The sequence below is a fragment of the Camarhynchus parvulus genome, chromosome 2 (genome assembly GCF_901933205.1).
Source record: "Camarhynchus parvulus chromosome 2, STF_HiC, whole genome shotgun sequence".
Classification (NCBI taxonomy): Eukaryota; Metazoa; Chordata; class Aves; order Passeriformes; family Thraupidae; genus Camarhynchus; species Camarhynchus parvulus.
The window spans coordinates 151858965-151875819 of record NC_044572.1 but is presented as its reverse complement, the minus strand read 5'-3'; the positions used below and the strand labels follow the sequence as shown (position 1 = coordinate 151875819).

The following is a 16855-nucleotide window of genomic DNA, read 5'->3' as shown; positions in this document are numbered from 1 at the left end:
GGTGCCAGTTCTGGTTCTGTTCCTGGTTCTGGTTCCTTTGCTGGTGCCGGTTCTGCTCCTGGTTCTATTCCCGGTTCTGATTCTGGTCCTGGTTCCTTTCCTGGTGTCGGCGCTGCTCCTGGTTTCATTCCTGGTTCCGTTCCTGGTTCCTTTCCTAGTGCTGGTTCTACTCCTGGTTCCATTCCCAGTGCTGGTTACATTCCTGGTTCCGTTCCCAGTTCTGTTCCCAGTCCTGGTTCCTTTCCCAATCCCAGTTCTGTTCCCAGTCCCGGTTCCAGTCCTGGTTTTGTTCCCAGGCCCGGTTCCAGTCCTGGTTCTGTTCTCAGTCCTGGTTCCACTCCCACTTCCATTCCGGGCTCTGTTCCCAGGCCTGGTTCCAGTCCTGGTTTTGTTCTGAGGCCTGGTTCCAGTCCTGGTTCTGTTCCCAGGCCCGGTTCCAGTCCTGGTTCTGTTCCCAGTCCCATTCTCGGTCCTGGTTCTGTTTCCAGGTCCGGTTCCAGTCCTGGTTCTGTTCCCAGTCCCATTCTCGGTCCTGGTTCTGTTTCCAGGTCCGGTTCCAGTCCTGGTTCTGTTCTCAGTGCTGGTTCCGGTCCCACTTCCATTCTCAGTCCTGCTCCCAGTTCCAGGCCCATTCCTGGTTCCGTTCCCAGTCCCTGTTCCATTCCCAGTCCCGGTTCCATTCCTGTTCCCAGTCCTGGTTCCGTTCCCGGTTCCGGTCCCAGTCCCAGTCCCGGTTCCGTTCCCAGTCCCGGTTCCGGTTTGGTTCCCAGTCCCGGTTTGGTTCCCAGTCCCGGTTCGGTCCCAGTCCCGGTTCCATTCCCAGTCCCGGTTCCGTTCCCGGTTCCGGTTCGGTTCCCAGTCCCGGTTCCGTTCCCGGTTCCGGTTCCGTTCCCGGTTCCGGTTTGGTTCCCAGTCCATTTCCAGTCCCATTGCTGGTTCCGTTCCCGTTGCCGGTTCCGTTCCCGGTGTCTCGGATCCCGCCGGGAATCTCACATGCACATCACCTGCGGCCTGCAATGAGGACAGGGAGGGTCACCTGCCTCTCCTGCGGCCACGCCCCCTGCCCCGCCCTGCCCGTGGCCACGCCCCCTGCCCCGCCCTGCCCACCTGTCCTCCTCGATGCCGCCGCCCTCGGGGTCGCCGCTGTCGCCCTTCTCGGCGTCGCCCTCGCCCAGGTCCATGTCCAGCTCGGTCCCGGTGTCCGGCCGGGTGTAGGCGTAGCCACTGTGGGAGGGAAGGGACAGAATTCCAGGGAATCCCCTCGGGAATGGCTCTTGGAATTTCAGGGAATCCCCTTGGGAATGGCCCCTGGAATTCCAGGGAATCCCCTCGGGAATGGCCCCTGGAACTCTGGGAAACCTCTTGGGAATGGCTCTTGGAACTCTGGGAAACCTGTTGGGAACGGCCCCTGGAATTTCAGAGAATCCCCCCAGAAGGGTCCCTGGAATTCCGGGGAATCCTCTCAAGAATATTCCAGGGCATCCTCTCAGGAATGGCCCCTGGAATTCTGGGGAACTCCCTTGGGAATCCCCCATAGAATCATGGGAAATCCCATCGGGAACCTCCGCCCTGCCTCCCCCAGAACTGTGGGAAATTCCCTCAGGAATGGCCCCTGGAATTACAGGAATCCCCTTGGGAATGGCCCCTGGAATTCTGAGGAATCCCCTTGGGAATGGCTCCTGAAATTTTGGGGAATATCCTTGGGAATGGTTCCTGGAATTCCGGGGAACCCCCTACAGGGAATTGCAGGGAATCTCCTTGGGAATAGACCCTGGAATCCCCCTGGGAATGGCCCTCAGAATTCCAGGGAATCCCCTCGGGAACATCCCCTTGAATTCTGGGAATCCCCATGGGAATGCCCCCCCGGAATTTCAGGGAATCCCCATGGGAATGTCCCTCGGAATTTCGGGGAATCCCCATGGGAATGCCCCCCCGGAATTCCGGGAATCCCCTGGGAGATGTCCCCCCCGACCTGATGGAGCGGCAGGTGAAGAAGACGATCCTCTTGAGGCGTTTGTTGTAGAAGAAGTAATTGAAGGACCAGAGGCTGCCGTCCTCGCCGAAGGGATCCGAGTCCAGGTCGGGGTTGTAGCTGGGAACGGGAAAAGTGGGAATGTCATGGGACTGGGAAAAGTGGGAATGTCACGGGACTGGGAAAAGTGGGAATGTCACGGGATTGGAGACAGGAAAAGTGGGAATGTCACGGGATTGGGAAAAGTGGGAATGCCACGGGATGTGGGACAGGAAAAGTGGGAATGTCACGGGACTGGGAAAAGCGGGAATGTCACGGGACTGGGAAAAGTGGGAATGTCACAGGATTGGGGGACAGGAAAAGTGGGAATGTCACGGGACTGGGAAAAGTGGGAATGTCACGGGATTGGAGACAGGAAAAGTGGGAATGTCACAGGATTGGGAAAAGTGGGAATGCCACGGGATGTGGGACAGGAAAAGTGGGAATGTCACGGGATTGGGAAAAGTGGGAATGTCACAGGATTGGAGACAGGAAAAGTGGGAATGTCACAGGATTGGGAAAAGTGGGAATGTCAGGGGATGGGGGACAGGAAAAGTGGGAATGTCACAGGATTGGGAAAAGTGGTAATGTCACAGGATTGGGGCAAGAAAAGTGGGAATGTCATGGGATGGGGGACAGGAAAAGTGGGAATGTCACAGGATGTGGGACAGGAAAAGTGGGAATGTCACGGGACTGGGAAAAGTGGGAATGTCATGGGATGGGGAACAGGAAAAGTGGGAATGTCACGGGACTGGGAAAAGTGGGAATGTCACGGGATGTGGGACAGGAAAAGTGGGAATGTCACGGGATGGGGAAAAGTGGGAATGTCACGGGATGTGGGACAGGAAAAGTGGGAATGTCACAGGATTAGGAAAAGTGGGAATGTCACAGGATTGGGAAAAGTGGGAATGTCATGGGATGGGGAACAGGAAAAGTGGGAATGTCACGGGACTGGGAAAAGTGGGAATGTCATGGGATGGGGAACAGGAAAAGTGGGAATGTCACGGGACTGGGAAAAGTGGGAATGTCACGGGGATGGGGGACAGGAAAAGTGGGAAATGTTTGGGATGGGAGACAGGATAAGTGGGAAAGGCCCAGATGGGATTGGGGACAGGAAAAATGGGGAAGGCTTGGGATTGGGGACAGGAAAAGTGGGAATGTCATGGGATTGGGGAATGGAAAAGTGGGACTGTCACAGGATGTGGGACAGGAAAAGTGAGAAAGGCCTGGATGGGACTGGAGACAGGAAAAGAGGGAATGTCCCTGGATTGGGGACAGGAAAAGTTGGAAAGGCTCGGGATGGGGGAACGGGAAAAGTGGGAAAAGCACAGGATTGGGGACAGGAAAAGTTGGGAAATGCCTGGATGGGACAGGGGACAGGAAAAGTGGAAAAGGCACAGAATTGGGGACAGGTAAAGTGGGAATGCCACAGGATTGGGGACAGGAAAAGTGGGAAAGCCACAGGATTGGGAAAAGTGGGAAAGCCACAGGACTGGGGACAGGAAAAGTGGGAATGTCACAGGACTGGGGACAGGAAAAGTGGGAATGCCACAGGATTGGGGACAGGAAAAGTGGGAATGTCACAGGACTGGGGACAGGTAAAGTGGGAAAGGCCTGGATGGGACTGGGGACAGGAGAAGCGGAAAAGGGCTGGATGGGACTGGGGACAGGGAAAGTGGGAAAAGCCTGGATGGCTGGGAACAGGGCTGGGATCCCTCAGGAAGGGGCAGATCCCCCGGGCGGGGCAGGGCCGGCCCCAGGTGCCCCCGCACCTGTAGATGTCACACTCGGCCAGGCAGATCTCCTCATCCACCGCGTCCCACAGCAGCGGCTTCAGCGCCTTGAAATCCTCGCGCACGGCCGAGAAGAGGCTGCAGTTCACGGCATTCACCACCTGGGACACAGAATGGGGACATGGATTGGGGACAGGGGACACGGAATGGGGACAGGGGACATGGGACTGGGGACAGGGGACGTGGGATGGGGACAGGGGACATGGATTGGGGACAGGGGACATGGATTGGGGACAGGGGACATGGGATTGGGGACAGGGGACATGGGATGGGGATGAAATCCTCGCGCACGGCCGAGAAGAGGCTGCAGTTCACGGCATTCACCACCTGGGACAGGGACAGGGGACATGGACTGGGGACAGGGAACGTGGATTGGGGACAGGGGACACGGAATGGGGACAGGGGACATGGACTGGGGACAGGGGACATGGACTGGGGACAGGGGACACGGAATGGGGACAGGGGACACGGAATGGGGATGAAATCCTCGAGCACGGCCGAGAAGAGGCTGCAGTTCACGGCATTCACCACCTGAAACAGGGACAGGGGACATGGATTGGGGACAGGGGACATGGGACTGGGGACAGGGGACGTGGAATGGGGACAGGGGACATGGGATTGGGGACAGGGGACATGGACTGGGGACAGCGGACATGGGATGGGGACAGGGGACATGGATTGGGGACAGGGGACATGGGACTGGGGACAGGGGACGTGGAATGGGGACAGGGGACACGGAATGGGGACAGGGGACGTGGACTGGGGACAGGGGACACGGAATGGGGACAGGGGACATGGATTGGGGACAGGGGACGTGGGACTGGGGACAGGGGACATGGGATTGGGGACAGGGGACATGGATTGGGGATGAAATCCTCGGACGGCTGAGAAGAGGCTGCAGTTCACGGCATTCACCACCTGGAACAGGGGCAGGGGACACGGAATGGGGACAGGGGACATGGATTGGGGACAGGGGACGTGGAATTGGGGACAGGGGACACGGAATGGGGACAGGGGACATGGATTGGGGACAGGGGACATGGACTGGGGACAGGGGACATGGACTGGGGACAGGGGACACGGAATGGGGACAGGGGACATGGGATTGGGGACAGGGGACGTGGAATTGGGGACAGGGGACATGGACTGGGGACAGGGGACATGGATTGGGGATGAAATCCTCGCGCACGGCCGAGAAGAGGCTGCAGTTCACGGCATTCACCACCTGGAACGGGGAGAGGGGACAAGGGACATAGAAATGGAGATGGGGACACAGGGAAGGGGGACATGGGAATGGGGGCGGGGACAGGGAACAGGGGACAAGGGACACGGGAATGGGAATGTGGGACACAAGAGTGGGGCTGGCTCAGGAACAGGAATGGGGATGAGAGACATGGAAATGGGGACACAGGGGAGACGGGAACAGGAATGGGACTGGCCCGGGAACAGGAATGGGGACGAGGGACACAGGAATGGGAACGGGGCTGGCCCAGGAACGGGGACACGGGAACGGGGGACACGGGAACGGGGCTGGCCCAGGAACGGGGGACACGGGAACGGGGGACACGGGAACGGGGGACACGGGAACAGGGGACACGGGAACGGGGCCGGCCCAGGCCCGCGCTGCCCAGACAGGCTGCGGATCCCTCGCTCCCAGGAGTGTCCAAGGCAGACTGCACGGAGCCTGCAGTGACCGAAGGGGACCCAGGGCAGCGGGCACGGGCACCCAGCGATCCCCAGGGACAGGGAGTGCCGTTTCCAGCATTGGGGATGGGGGATATGGAACATAGAGGGATACGGAGAACGGAGAAATACGGAGGATGGGGATACGGAGAAGCAATTCCTGGCTCTGGGAGGAGGGAAGGGATGGAAAGGAGTCCCAGAGAAGCTGCGCTGCCCCATCCCTGGCCAAGTCCAAGGCCAGGCTGGAGGAGTTTGCAGTCTGAGCGTTCCTCCCGCTCCAAGCCCGCCCTGTTCCGCGCCCCCAGGTGAGTCCAGGCGATCCCACCCCATTCCATGCTCTATACCCAGCTCAGGCTGCGCTCACAGGGGAACCTGCGGCTCTCCCAGTCCCTCCCAGTCCCTCCCAGTGCCCCCAGTACCCAGCTGAGGCTGGGCTCATGGCTGAACTCGTGGCTCTCCCAGTGTCCCCCAGTCCCATCCCAGTCCATCCCAGTCCATCCCAGTCCCATCCCAGTCCATCCCAGTCCCGTCCCAGTCCATCCCAGTCCCATCCCAGTCCATCCCAATCCATCCCAGTCCATCCCAGTCCCGTCCCAGTCCATCCCAGTCCCTCCCAGTCCCATCCCAGTCCCTCCCAGTCCGTCCCAGTCCCATCCCAGTCCGTCCCAGTCCATCCCAGTCCCATCCCAGTCCCTCCCAGTCCGTCCCAGTCCCATCCCAGTCCCATCCCAGTCCCATCCCAGTCCATCCCAGTCCCATCCCAGTCCGTCCCAGTCCGTCCCAGTCCATCCCAGTCCCATCCCAGTCCCATCCCAGTCCCATCCCAGTCCGTCCCAGTCCGTCCCAGTCCATCCCAGTCCATCCCAGTCCATCCCAGTCCCATCCCAGTCCGTCCCAGTCCATCCCAGTCCCGTCCCAGTCCCATCCCAGTCCCTCCCAGTCCCATCCCAGTCCGTCCCAGTCTGTCCCAGTCCCTCCCAGTCCCATCCCAGTCCGTCCCAGTCCGTCCCAGTCCCTCCCAGTCCCATCCCAGTCCCTCCCAGTCCCTCCCAGTCCCATCCCAGTCCCTGCCCCAGTCCCGGCCCCAGTCCATCCCAGTCCATCCCAGTCCCATCCCAGTCCCATCCCAGTCCCTCCCAGTCCCTCCCAGTCCCGTCCCAGTCCCGTCCCAGTCCATCCCAGTCCCATCCCAGTCCGTCCCAGTCCCGTCCCAGTCCATTTCAGTCCGTCCCAGTCCCGTCCCAGTCCATCCCAGTCCCTCCCAGTCCGTCCCAGTCCCATCCCAGTCCCATCCCAGTCCCATCCCAGTCCCATCCCAGTCCCGTCCCAGTCCCGTCCCAGTCCCGTCCCAGTCCGTCCCAGTCCATCCCAGTCCATCCCAGTCCCATCCCAGTCCCTCCCAGTCCCATCCCAGTCCGTCCCAGTCCCATCCCAGTCCCATCCCAGTCCCTCCCAGTCCATCCCAGTCCCTCCCAGTCCCGTCCCAGTCCCGTCCCAGTCCCTCCCAGTCCATCCCAGTCCATCCCAGTCCCATCCCAGTCCATCCCAGTCCATCCCAGTCCCTCCCAGTCCCTCCCAGTCCCATCCCAGTCCATCCCAGTCCATCCCAGTCCATCCCAGTCCATCCCAGTCCCATCCCAGTCCCATCCCAGTCCCTCCCAGTCCATCCCAGTCCCATCCCAGTCCCTCCCAGTCCCGTCCCAGTCCCATCCCAGTCCCATCCCAGTCCCTCCCAGTCCCTCCCAGTCCCGTCCCAGTCCCATCCCAGTCCCATCCCAGTCCCTCCCAGTCCCTCCCAGTCCCGTCCCAGTCCCATCCCAGTCCCATCCCAGTCCCATCCCAGTCCCATCCCAGTCCATCCCAGTCCCTCCCAGTCCCATCCCAGTCCCTCCCAGTCCGTCCCAGTCCCATCCCAGTCCCTCCCAGTCCCTCCCAGTCCCTCCCAGTCCCTCCCAGTCCCATCCCAGTCCGTCCCAGTCCGTCCCAGTCCCATCCCAGTCCATCCCAGTCCATCCCAGTCCCTCCCAGTCCCATCCCAGTCCCATCCCAGTCCCATCCCAGTCCATCCCAGTCCCTCCCAGTCCGTCCCAGTCCGTACCCAGTTGAGGCTGGGCTCGCGGCTGAACTCGTGGCTCTTGGCGGCGCTGAAGTCGTAGTCGGGCCGGAAGGCCTCGTTCAGGGTGGCGATCAGGTAGAACAGCGTCTTGCGGCTGCACGTGTCACTGAGCGGGCCCTCCCCATGCCTGGGGGTGACAACAGCGTCACCAGTGTCACCAGTGTCACCCCAGGGACACCGTGTCACTGAGCGGGCCCTCCCCTGCCTGGGGGTGACAACAGCGTCACCAGTGTCACCAATGTCACCACAGGGACACGTGTCACTGAGCGGGCCCCTCCCCTGCCTGGGGGTGACAATAGCGTCACCAGTGTCACCAATGTCACCACAGGGACACCGTGTCACTGAGCGGGCCCCCCTCCCTGCCTGGGGGTGACAATAGCGTCACCAGTGTCACCAATGTCACCCCAGGACACCGTGTCACTGAGCCGGCCCTCCCCTGCCTGGGAATGTCACCAATGTCACCAATGTCACCAATGTCACCACAGAGACACCGTGTCACTGAGCGGGCCCTCCCTGCCTGGGGGTGACAACAGCGTCACCAGTGTCACCAATGTCACCCCAGGGACACCGTGTCACTGAGCGGGCCCTCCCCCTGCCTGGGAATGTCACCAATGTCACCAATGTCACCAATGTCACCACAGAGACACCGTGTCACTGAGCGGGCCCTCCCCCTGCCTGGGGGTGACAACAGTGTCACCAATGTCACCAATGTCACCACAGGGACACCAGTGTCACCACAGAGACACTGCATCACTGAGCAGGCCCTCCCCCTGCCTGGGAATGTCACCAGTGTCACCAATGTCACCAGTGTCACCAATGTCACCAATGTCACCAGCGTCACCACAGGGACACCGATCAGATAGAGCAGCACCTTGCAGCTGCACGTGTCACTGAGCGGGCCCTCCCCCTGCCTGGGAATGTCACCAATGTCACCAGTGTCACCAACGTCACCAGTGTCACCAATGTCACCACAGAGACACTGTGTCACTGAGCGGGCCCTCCCCCTGCCTGGGCACAAACATGGTGTCACCAGTGTCACCAGTGTCACCAGAGGAACATCGTGTCACTCAGCAGGCCCTCCCCCTGCCTGGGAATGTCACCAGCGTCACCAGTGTCACCAGCGTCACCAATGTCACCAATACCACCAGTGTCACCAATGTCACCAGTGTCACCAGTGTCACCAATGTCACCAGTGTCACCAATGTCACCAATGTCACCAGTGTCACCACAGGGATACTGTATCACTGAGCAGGCCTTCCCCTGCCTGGGAATGTCACCAATGTCACCAATGTCACCATTGTCTCCACAGGGACACCGATCAGATAGAGCAGCACCTTGCAGCTGCTACGGTGTCACTGAGCCGGGCCCTCCCCTGCCTGGGAATGTCACCAGTGTCACCAATGTCACCAGCGTCAATAGTGTCACCAGTGTCACCACAGAGACACTGTATCACTGAGCCGGGCCCTCCCTGCCTGGGAATCTCACCGGTGTCACCAATGTCATCGGGTGTCACCAGAGGGACACCAGTGTCACCGAGCAGGGTCTCCCCCTGCCTGCAAGTGACAACTGTGTCACCAGTGTCACCAGTGTCACCAGTGCTGCTAAGCGGGCCCTCCCTCTGCCTCGGGACAAAACTGCTGTCACCAATGTCACCCCAGGGACACCGTGTCGCTCAGTGGGCCCTCCCCGTGCCTGGGAATGTCACCAGTGTCACCAACGTCACAGCGTCACCACAAGGACACTGTGTCACTCAGCTGGCCCTTCCCCTGCCTGGGGACAACCCTAATGCCACCAGCACCACCACTGTCAGCACAGGGACACCATGTCACTGAGCAGGCTCTTCCCCAGCCTGAGAATGTCACCAACGCCACCACAGGGACACCAATGTCAGCAGTGTCACCACAGGGACACCAGTGTGGCTCAGCGGGCCCTCCCCCTGCCTGGGGACAACCCTAATGTCACCAGTGTCACCAGTGTCACCACAGAGACACTGTGTCACTGAGAGGGCCGTCCCCATGCCTGGGGATGTCACCAATGTCACCACAGGGACACCGTGTCGCTCAGTGGGCACTCCCTCTGCCTGGGAATGTCACCAATGTCACCACAGGGACACTGTGCCACTGAGCGGGCCCTCCCCCTGCCTGGGGGTGACAACAGTGTCACCAGAGGAACACCAGTGTCACCAATGTCACAGTGTCACCGATGTCACAGTGTCACCAATGTCACCGGTGTCACCGATGTCACAGTGTCACCAATGTCACAGTGTCACCAGAGGAACACCAGTGTCACCAATGTCACAGTGTCGCCAATGTCACCGGTGTCACCAATGTCACAGTGTCACCGATGTCACCAGTGTCACCAGAGGAACACCAGTGTCACCAATGTCACAGTGTCACCACAGGCACACTGTGTCACCACAGGCACACTGTGTCACCACAGGCACGCTGTGTCACCACAGGCACACTGTGTCACCAGAGGAACACCAGTGTCACCAATGTCACAGTGTCACCAATGTCACCAGTGTCACCAATATCACAGTGTCACCACAGGCACACTGTGTCACCACAGGCACGCTGTGTCACCACAGGCACGCTGTGTCACCACAGGCACGCTGTGTCACTCAGCAGGCCCTGCCCCTGCCCAGGACGGACAGCAGTGCCACCACAGGGACACAGGGACACCAGGGGACAGCGCTCCTGGGGCCGATGCCACAATTCCAGAGCTGCCCCTGGGGCTGATCCCAAACCCCAGAGCTGATCCCAGAGATCCCGGGCTAATCCTGGGGCTGATCCCAGAGATCCTGGGCTAATCCTGGGGCTGATCCCAAACTAATCCTGGGGCTGATCCTGGACCAATCCTGGGGCTGATCCCAAACTCCAGAGCTGATCCCAGAGATCCCGGGCTAATCCTGGGGCTGATCCCAAACCCCAGAGCTGATCCCAGAGATCCCGGGCTAATCCTGGGGCTGATCCTGGACCAATCCTGGGGCTGATCCCAAACCCCAGAGCTGATCCCAGAGATCCCGGGCTAATCCTGGGGCTGATCCCAAACTCCAGAGCTGATCCCAGAGATCCCAGACCAATCCTGGGGCTGATCCCAAACTAATCCTGGGGCTGATCCCAAACTCCAGAGCTGATCCCAGAGATCCCAGGCTAATCCTGGGGCTGATCCCAAACCCCAGAGCTGATCCCAGAGATCCCAGACCAATCCTGGGGCTGATCCCAAACCCCAGAGCTGATCCCAGAGATCCTGGGCTAATCCTGGGGCTGATCCTGGACCAATCCTGGGGCTGATCCCAAACCCCAGAGCTGATCCCAGAGATCCCAGACCAATCCTGGGGCTGATCCCAAACCCCAGAGCTGATCCCAGAGATCCCGGGCTAATCCTGGGGCTGATCCCAAACCCCAGAGCTGATCCCAGAGACCCCAGACCAATCCTGGGGCTGATCCCAAACCCCAGAGCTGATCCCAAAGACCCCAGACCAATCCTGGGGCTGATCCCAAACTCCAGAGCTGATCCCAGAGATCCCGGGCTAATCCTGGGGCTGATCCCAGAGATCCTGGGCTAATCCTGGGGCTGATCCCAAACCCCAGAGCTGATCCCAGAGATCCCGGGCTAATCCTGGGGCTGATCCCAGAGATCCTGGGCTAATCCCGGGGCTGATCCCAGACCAATCCTGGGGCTGATCCCAAACCCCAGAGCTGATCCCAGAGATCCCAGACCAATCCTGGGGCTGATCCCAGACCAATCCTGGGGCTGATCCCAAACCCCAGAGCTGATCCCAGAGATCCTGGGCTAATCCTGGGGCTGATCCCAGTGACAATCCCATGGTCCCAGTTCCCATCCCACTTTCCCCGTACCCATCCCAGTTCCCCAGCAGCTGTCCCAGCTTCCCACATTCCACCCCAGGACACCAGTGCCCACCCCAGTGTTCCCAGTGCCCCCAGTGTCCATCCCAGCATTCCCAGTGCCCCCAATCCCAGTGTTCCCAGTTTCCCCAGTCCCACCATTCCCAGTGCCCCCAGTGTTCCCAGTTCCCACCTGCCGGGGCTGAGCCCGGAGCTCTGGGGGGGCTCAAGGCCCCCAGCGTTCCCAGTGCCCCCAATCACAGTGTTCCCAGTTTCCCCAGTCCCACCATGCCCAGTGTTCCCAGTCCGCACCTGCCGGGGCTGAGCCTGGAGCTCGGGGGGGGCTCAGGGCCCCCAGTGTTCCCAGTTCCCCCAATCCCAGCATTCCCAGCATTCCCAGTGCCCCCAGTGTTCCCAGTGCCCCCAGTCCCAGCATTCCCAGTGCCCCCAGTGTTTCCAGCGCTCCCAGTGTTCCCAGTTCCCCCAGTCCCAGTGTTTCCAGTTCCCACCTGCCGGGGCTGAGCCCGGAGCTCTGGGGGGGGGGCTCAGGGTCCCCAGTGTTCCCAGTTCCCCCAATCCCACCATTCCCAGTGTTCCCAGTGCCCCCAGTGTTCCCAGTGCCCCCAGTCCCAGCATTCCCAGTGCCCCCAGTGTTCCCAGTGCCCCCATTCCCAGCATTCCCAGTGCCCCCAGTGTTCCCAGTGCCCCCAGTCCAGCATTCCCAGTGCCCCCAGTGCCCCCATTCCCAGCATTCCCAGTTCCCCCAGTCCCAGTGTTCCCAGCATCCCCAGTGCCCCCAGTGTTTCCAACGCTCCCAGTGTTCCCAGTTCCCCCAGTCCCAGTGTTCCCAGTGCCCCCAGTGTTCCCAGTGCCCCCAGTCCCAGCATTCCCAGTGCCCCCAGTGTTCCCAGTTCCCCCATTCCCAGTGCCCCCAGTGTTCCCAGTGCCCCCAGTTCCCCCAGCATTCCCAGTTTCCCCAGTGTTCCTAGTTCCCACCTGCCGGGCTGAGCCCGGAGCTGGGGGCCTAGGCCCCCAGTGTTCCCAATGCCCCCAGTGTTCCCAGTGCCCCATTCCCAGTTCCCCAGCATTCCCGAGTGCCCCCCAGTGTTCCCAGTGCCCCCAGTGTCTAGCAGTGCCCCATTCCCCAGCATTCCTAGTGCCCCCCAGTGTTCCCAGGCCCCCCAGTGTTCCCAGTGCCCCCATTCCCAGCATTCCCAGTGCCCCCAGTGCCCCCAGTGCCCCCATTCCCAGCATTCCCAGTTCCCCCAGTCCCAGTGTTCCCAGTATCCCCAGTGTTCCCAGTTCCCCCAGCATTCCCAGTGCCCCCAGTGTTTCCAGCCCCCAGTATTCCCAGTTCCCCAGTCCCAGTGTTTCCAGCCCCACCTGCCGGGCTGAGCCCTCGGAGCTCTGGGGGCTAGGGTCCCCAGTGTTCCCAGTGCCCCCAGTGTTCCCAGTTCCCCCAATCCCACCATTCCCAGTGTTCCCAGTGCCCCCAGTGTTCCCAGCATTCCCAGTGTCCCCAGTGTTCCCAGTTCCCCCAATCCCAGCATTCCCAGCATTCCCAGTGCCCCCAGTGTTCCTGCAGTGCCCCCATTCCCAGTATTCCCAGTGCCCCCAGTGTTCAGAGTTCCCCATTCCCAGTGTGTCCCCAGTGTTCCCAGTGCCCCCATGTGCCCCCAGTTCCCCATTCCCCAGTGCCCCCAGTGTTCCTAGTGCCCCAGTTCCCCATTCCCAGCATCCCCAGTGTTCCCAGTTCCCACCTGCCTGGGCGGAGCCTCGAGCTCTGGGGCGGCTCAAGGCCCCCAGTGTTCCCAGTGCCCCCAGTTCCCCATTCCCAGTGCCCCCAGTGTTCCTAGTGCCCCCCAGTGTTCCCAGTGCCCCAGTGTTCCTAGTGCCCCCAGTGTCCCCAGTTCCCCATTCCCAGCATTCCCAGTGCCCCCCTAGCATTCCCAGTGTTCCTAGTGCCCCCTAGTGTTCCTAGTGCCCCAGTGTTCCCAGTGCCCCCAGTGTTCAGAGTTCCCCCATTCCCAGTGTTCCCAGTTCCCACCTGCCGGGCTGAGCCGAGTTCCTGGGGTGGGCTCAGGCCCCTAGTGTCCCCAGTGCCCCCAGTGTTCCCAGTGCCCCATTCCCAGTGTTCCCAGCATTCCCAGTGTTCCCATCCCCACCTCCGGCTGAGCCCGAGCTCGGCGCTCAGCCCAGCGCCCGGCTGCCCCTCCCAGAAATGCTTGAAGAGCTGCTGGTCGCATGCCGCCAGCTTGCACTCCAGTAGCTCTCTATCCATCCGACCCCAAACCCACCCAGGGACCCCAAAACCCACTCAAGCACCCCAAACACCAAACTCAGGGACCCCCCAAACCCACCAGGGACCCTAAACACCCACTCAGGGACCCCAAACACCCACCTAAACCCCAAACCCACTCAGGACCCCAAACACCCACTCAGGACCCCCGGAAACCCACTAGGGACCCCAAACACCAACTCAGGGACCCCAAACACCAACTCAGGGACCCCCAAAACCCACTTATGGACCCCAAAACCCGCTCAGGGACCCCAAACACCCACTCAGGGACCCCAAACACCCACTAGGGACCCCTCGAAAACCCACTCAGGGACCCCAAACCCACCTCAGGGACCCCAAACACCCACTCAGGGACCCCAAAACCACACTCAGGGACCCTAAAAATTCCCCCAGGAGACCCCAAAACCCGGGCCAGGGACCCCAAAACCCGACCAGGGACCCCAAACACCCACTCAGGGACCCCAAAACCCCACTCAGGGGACCCCAAAAACCCCCACTCAGGGACCCTAAAACCCGCCAGGGACCCCAAAACCCAGCCTAGGGACCCCAAACACCCACTCAGGGACGCCAAACACCCACTCAGGGACCCCAGAAACCCACTCAGGGACCCCAGAAACCCACTCAGGGACCCCAAACCCACCTCAGGGACCCCAAAAACCCACTCAGGGACCCCAAACAGCCACTCAGGGACCCCAAACAGCCACTCAGGGACCCCAGAAACCCACTCAGGGACCCCAAACCCCACTCAAGGACCCCAAAACCCACTCAGGGACCCCAAACCCCTACAGGGACCCCAAACACCCACTCAGAGACCCCAAACACCCACTCAGGGACCCCAAACCCACTCAGGGACCCCAAAACCCACTAGGACCCCAAACACCCACCCAGGGACCCCAAAATCACCACTCAGGGACCCTAAATCCACCAGGGACCCCAACACCCACCAGGGACCCCAAACACCCACCAGGGACCCCTAAACCCACTCAGGGACCCCAAACACCCACCAGGGACCCCAAAACCCGGCCAGGGACCCCACAAAACCCACTACAGGGACCCCAAACACCCACTCAGGGACCCCAAAACCCACCAGGGACCCCAAAACCCACCTAGGGACCCCAAAACCCCACACAGGACCCCAAACACCCACTCAGGGACCCCAAAACCCGCCAGGGACCCCAAAACCCCACTCAGGGACCCCAAACACCCACTCAGGACCCCAAACACACCAAGGGACCCCCAAAACCCACTCAGGGGACCCCAAACCCCACTCAGGGACCCCAAACACACAATTAGGGACCCCTAAAACCCACTCAGGGGACCCCAAACCCACCACAGGGACCCCAGAAACCCACTCAGGGATCCCAGAAACCCACTAGGGACCCCAAAACCCACTCAGGACCCCAAACCCACCAGGGACCCCAAAACCCACTCAGGGACCCCAAAACCCACTAGGACCCCAAAACCCACTCAGGGACCCCAAACACCCACTCAGGGACCCCCCAAACCCCACCAGCCCCAAACACCCACCAGGGACCCCAACACCCACTCAGGGACCCAAACCCACTCAGGGACCCCAAACACCCACTCAGACCCCAAACACCCCACTAGGACCCACTCCAGAATTCTCGGATTTCCAGGGTAGAATTCCCAGGCTCTCGGGAGGCAAAATTCCCAGATGCCCGGGGACAAAATTCCCAGATTCCCAAGCAGCATTCCCAGATTCCCTCCAGCCCAGACTCCCAGAAGCAGCTTTTCCAGGGACCCCCTCTGTAGCAGTACCCCTGATCCCTGGGTATTCAAAGGCACACCCCCCCGACAGTACTCCCAGATTCCCAGGGACAGAACTCCCCAGATTTCCGGGACAGCATTCCCAGTGTTCCCAGTGACAGAATTCTAGACTCCTTAGGGACAGCGTTGCCAGATTCCTGGGCAGCATTCCCAGTGTTCCCAGAGCAGCATTCCCAGATTCCCAGGGACAGAATTCTGCGAGATGCCCAGGGACAGCATTCCCAGTGTTTTCCTCAACAGACAGAATTCTGGTGACTCCCAGGGACAGAATCCCCAGAGCATTCCCAAGGACAGCATTCCCAGATCCCCTCGGTTTCAGGGGCAGTACATTCCCACATTCCCAGCAAAGCATTCCCACATTCCACACATTCCCAAGGACAGCATTCCCAGGACAGCATTCCCAGATTCCCAGTACTCTGAGTCAGCATTCCCAGATTCCCAGACAAGCATTCCCACATTCCCAGGTTTCATGAGGACAGCATTCCCACATTCCCAGATTCCCCAAGTGAAGCATTCCCACATTCCCAGGTTTCAAGCAGGACACCATTCCCAGATCCCTCAAAAGCTCAGGGGCTCACATTCCCACATTCCCAGCAAAGCATTCCCACATTCCCCACATTCCCAAGTGACAGCATTCCCAGGAAAGCATTCCCAGATCACCAAGTTTCAGGAGGACAGCATTCCCACATTCCCAGGAAAGCATTCTGAGATCCCCAGGTTTTGGGGGACAGCATTCCCACATTCCCACATTCCTTCACACAGTATTCCCACATTCCCAGGTTTCAGGAGAACAGCATTCCCAGACTCCCAAGCCCTGCAACCCCACATTCCCAGCAAAGCATTCCCAGATTCCCACATTCCCAAGGACAGCATTCCCACATTCCCACATTCCCAGGACAGCATTCCCACATTCCCAGGCTTCGGGCCAGCATTCCCAGGCCAGCATTCCTGCATCATTCCCACATTCCCAGGACAGCATTCCCACATCCCCAGGCAGTCGGGGGCAGCATTCCTCAGGGACAGCATTCCCACATTCCCCCATCCCCAGGTTTCTCGGGCAGCATACACTCGGTTCCCCATTCCTCAGGATATTGCATTCCCCTGCTCCCCCATCCCCCTGTGTTTCCCGGGCAGCATTCCTAGGACAGCATTCCCCCATTCCCCCATTCCTCAGCTTCCCCGGGGCAGCATTCCCCGCTCCCCATTCCCAGGACAGCATTCCCGGTCCCCCATTCCCCAGTTTCGGGCAGCATTCCCGTCCCCCATCCCCTGAGGTTCGTGCATTCCCCTCTCAACCCGACATGATGGCCAGCCCCC

General features: G+C 60.6%; 1 protein-coding gene across 1 annotated transcript; it reads right to left on the bottom strand.

Moving 5' to 3' along the window:
- Positions 1-805: 805 nt before the first annotated feature.
- On the bottom strand, positions 806-13697 carry LOC115913154 (repressor of RNA polymerase III transcription MAF1 homolog). The gene is made up of 7 exons (XM_030965075.1): positions 13617-13697; positions 11645-11778; positions 7586-7730; positions 3784-3905; positions 1973-2092; positions 1108-1224; positions 806-1011 (listed from the first exon to the last, which is right to left on the bottom strand). The coding sequence occupies exons 1-7, from the start codon at positions 13695-13697 to the stop codon at positions 990-992; spliced, it is 741 nt and encodes a 246-aa protein (XP_030820935.1). The 3' UTR covers positions 806-989.
- Between the last annotated feature and the right edge of the window lie 3158 nt (positions 13698-16855).

Coding starts and splice junctions, on each gene's coding strand:
- LOC115913154 (XM_030965075.1), bottom strand. CDS start 13,697: ATGCGACCAGCAGCTCTTCAAGCATTTCTGGGAGGGGCAGCCGGGCGC. Junction 2,093..3,783: donor GCCGAGTGTGACATCTACAG/GTGCGGGGGCAC, acceptor TCCCGTTCCCAG/CTACAACCCCGACCTGGACT. Junction 1,012..1,107: donor GGCGGCATCGAGGAGGACAG/GTGGGCAGGGCG, acceptor TCCTCATTGCAG/GCCGCAGGTGATGTGCATGT.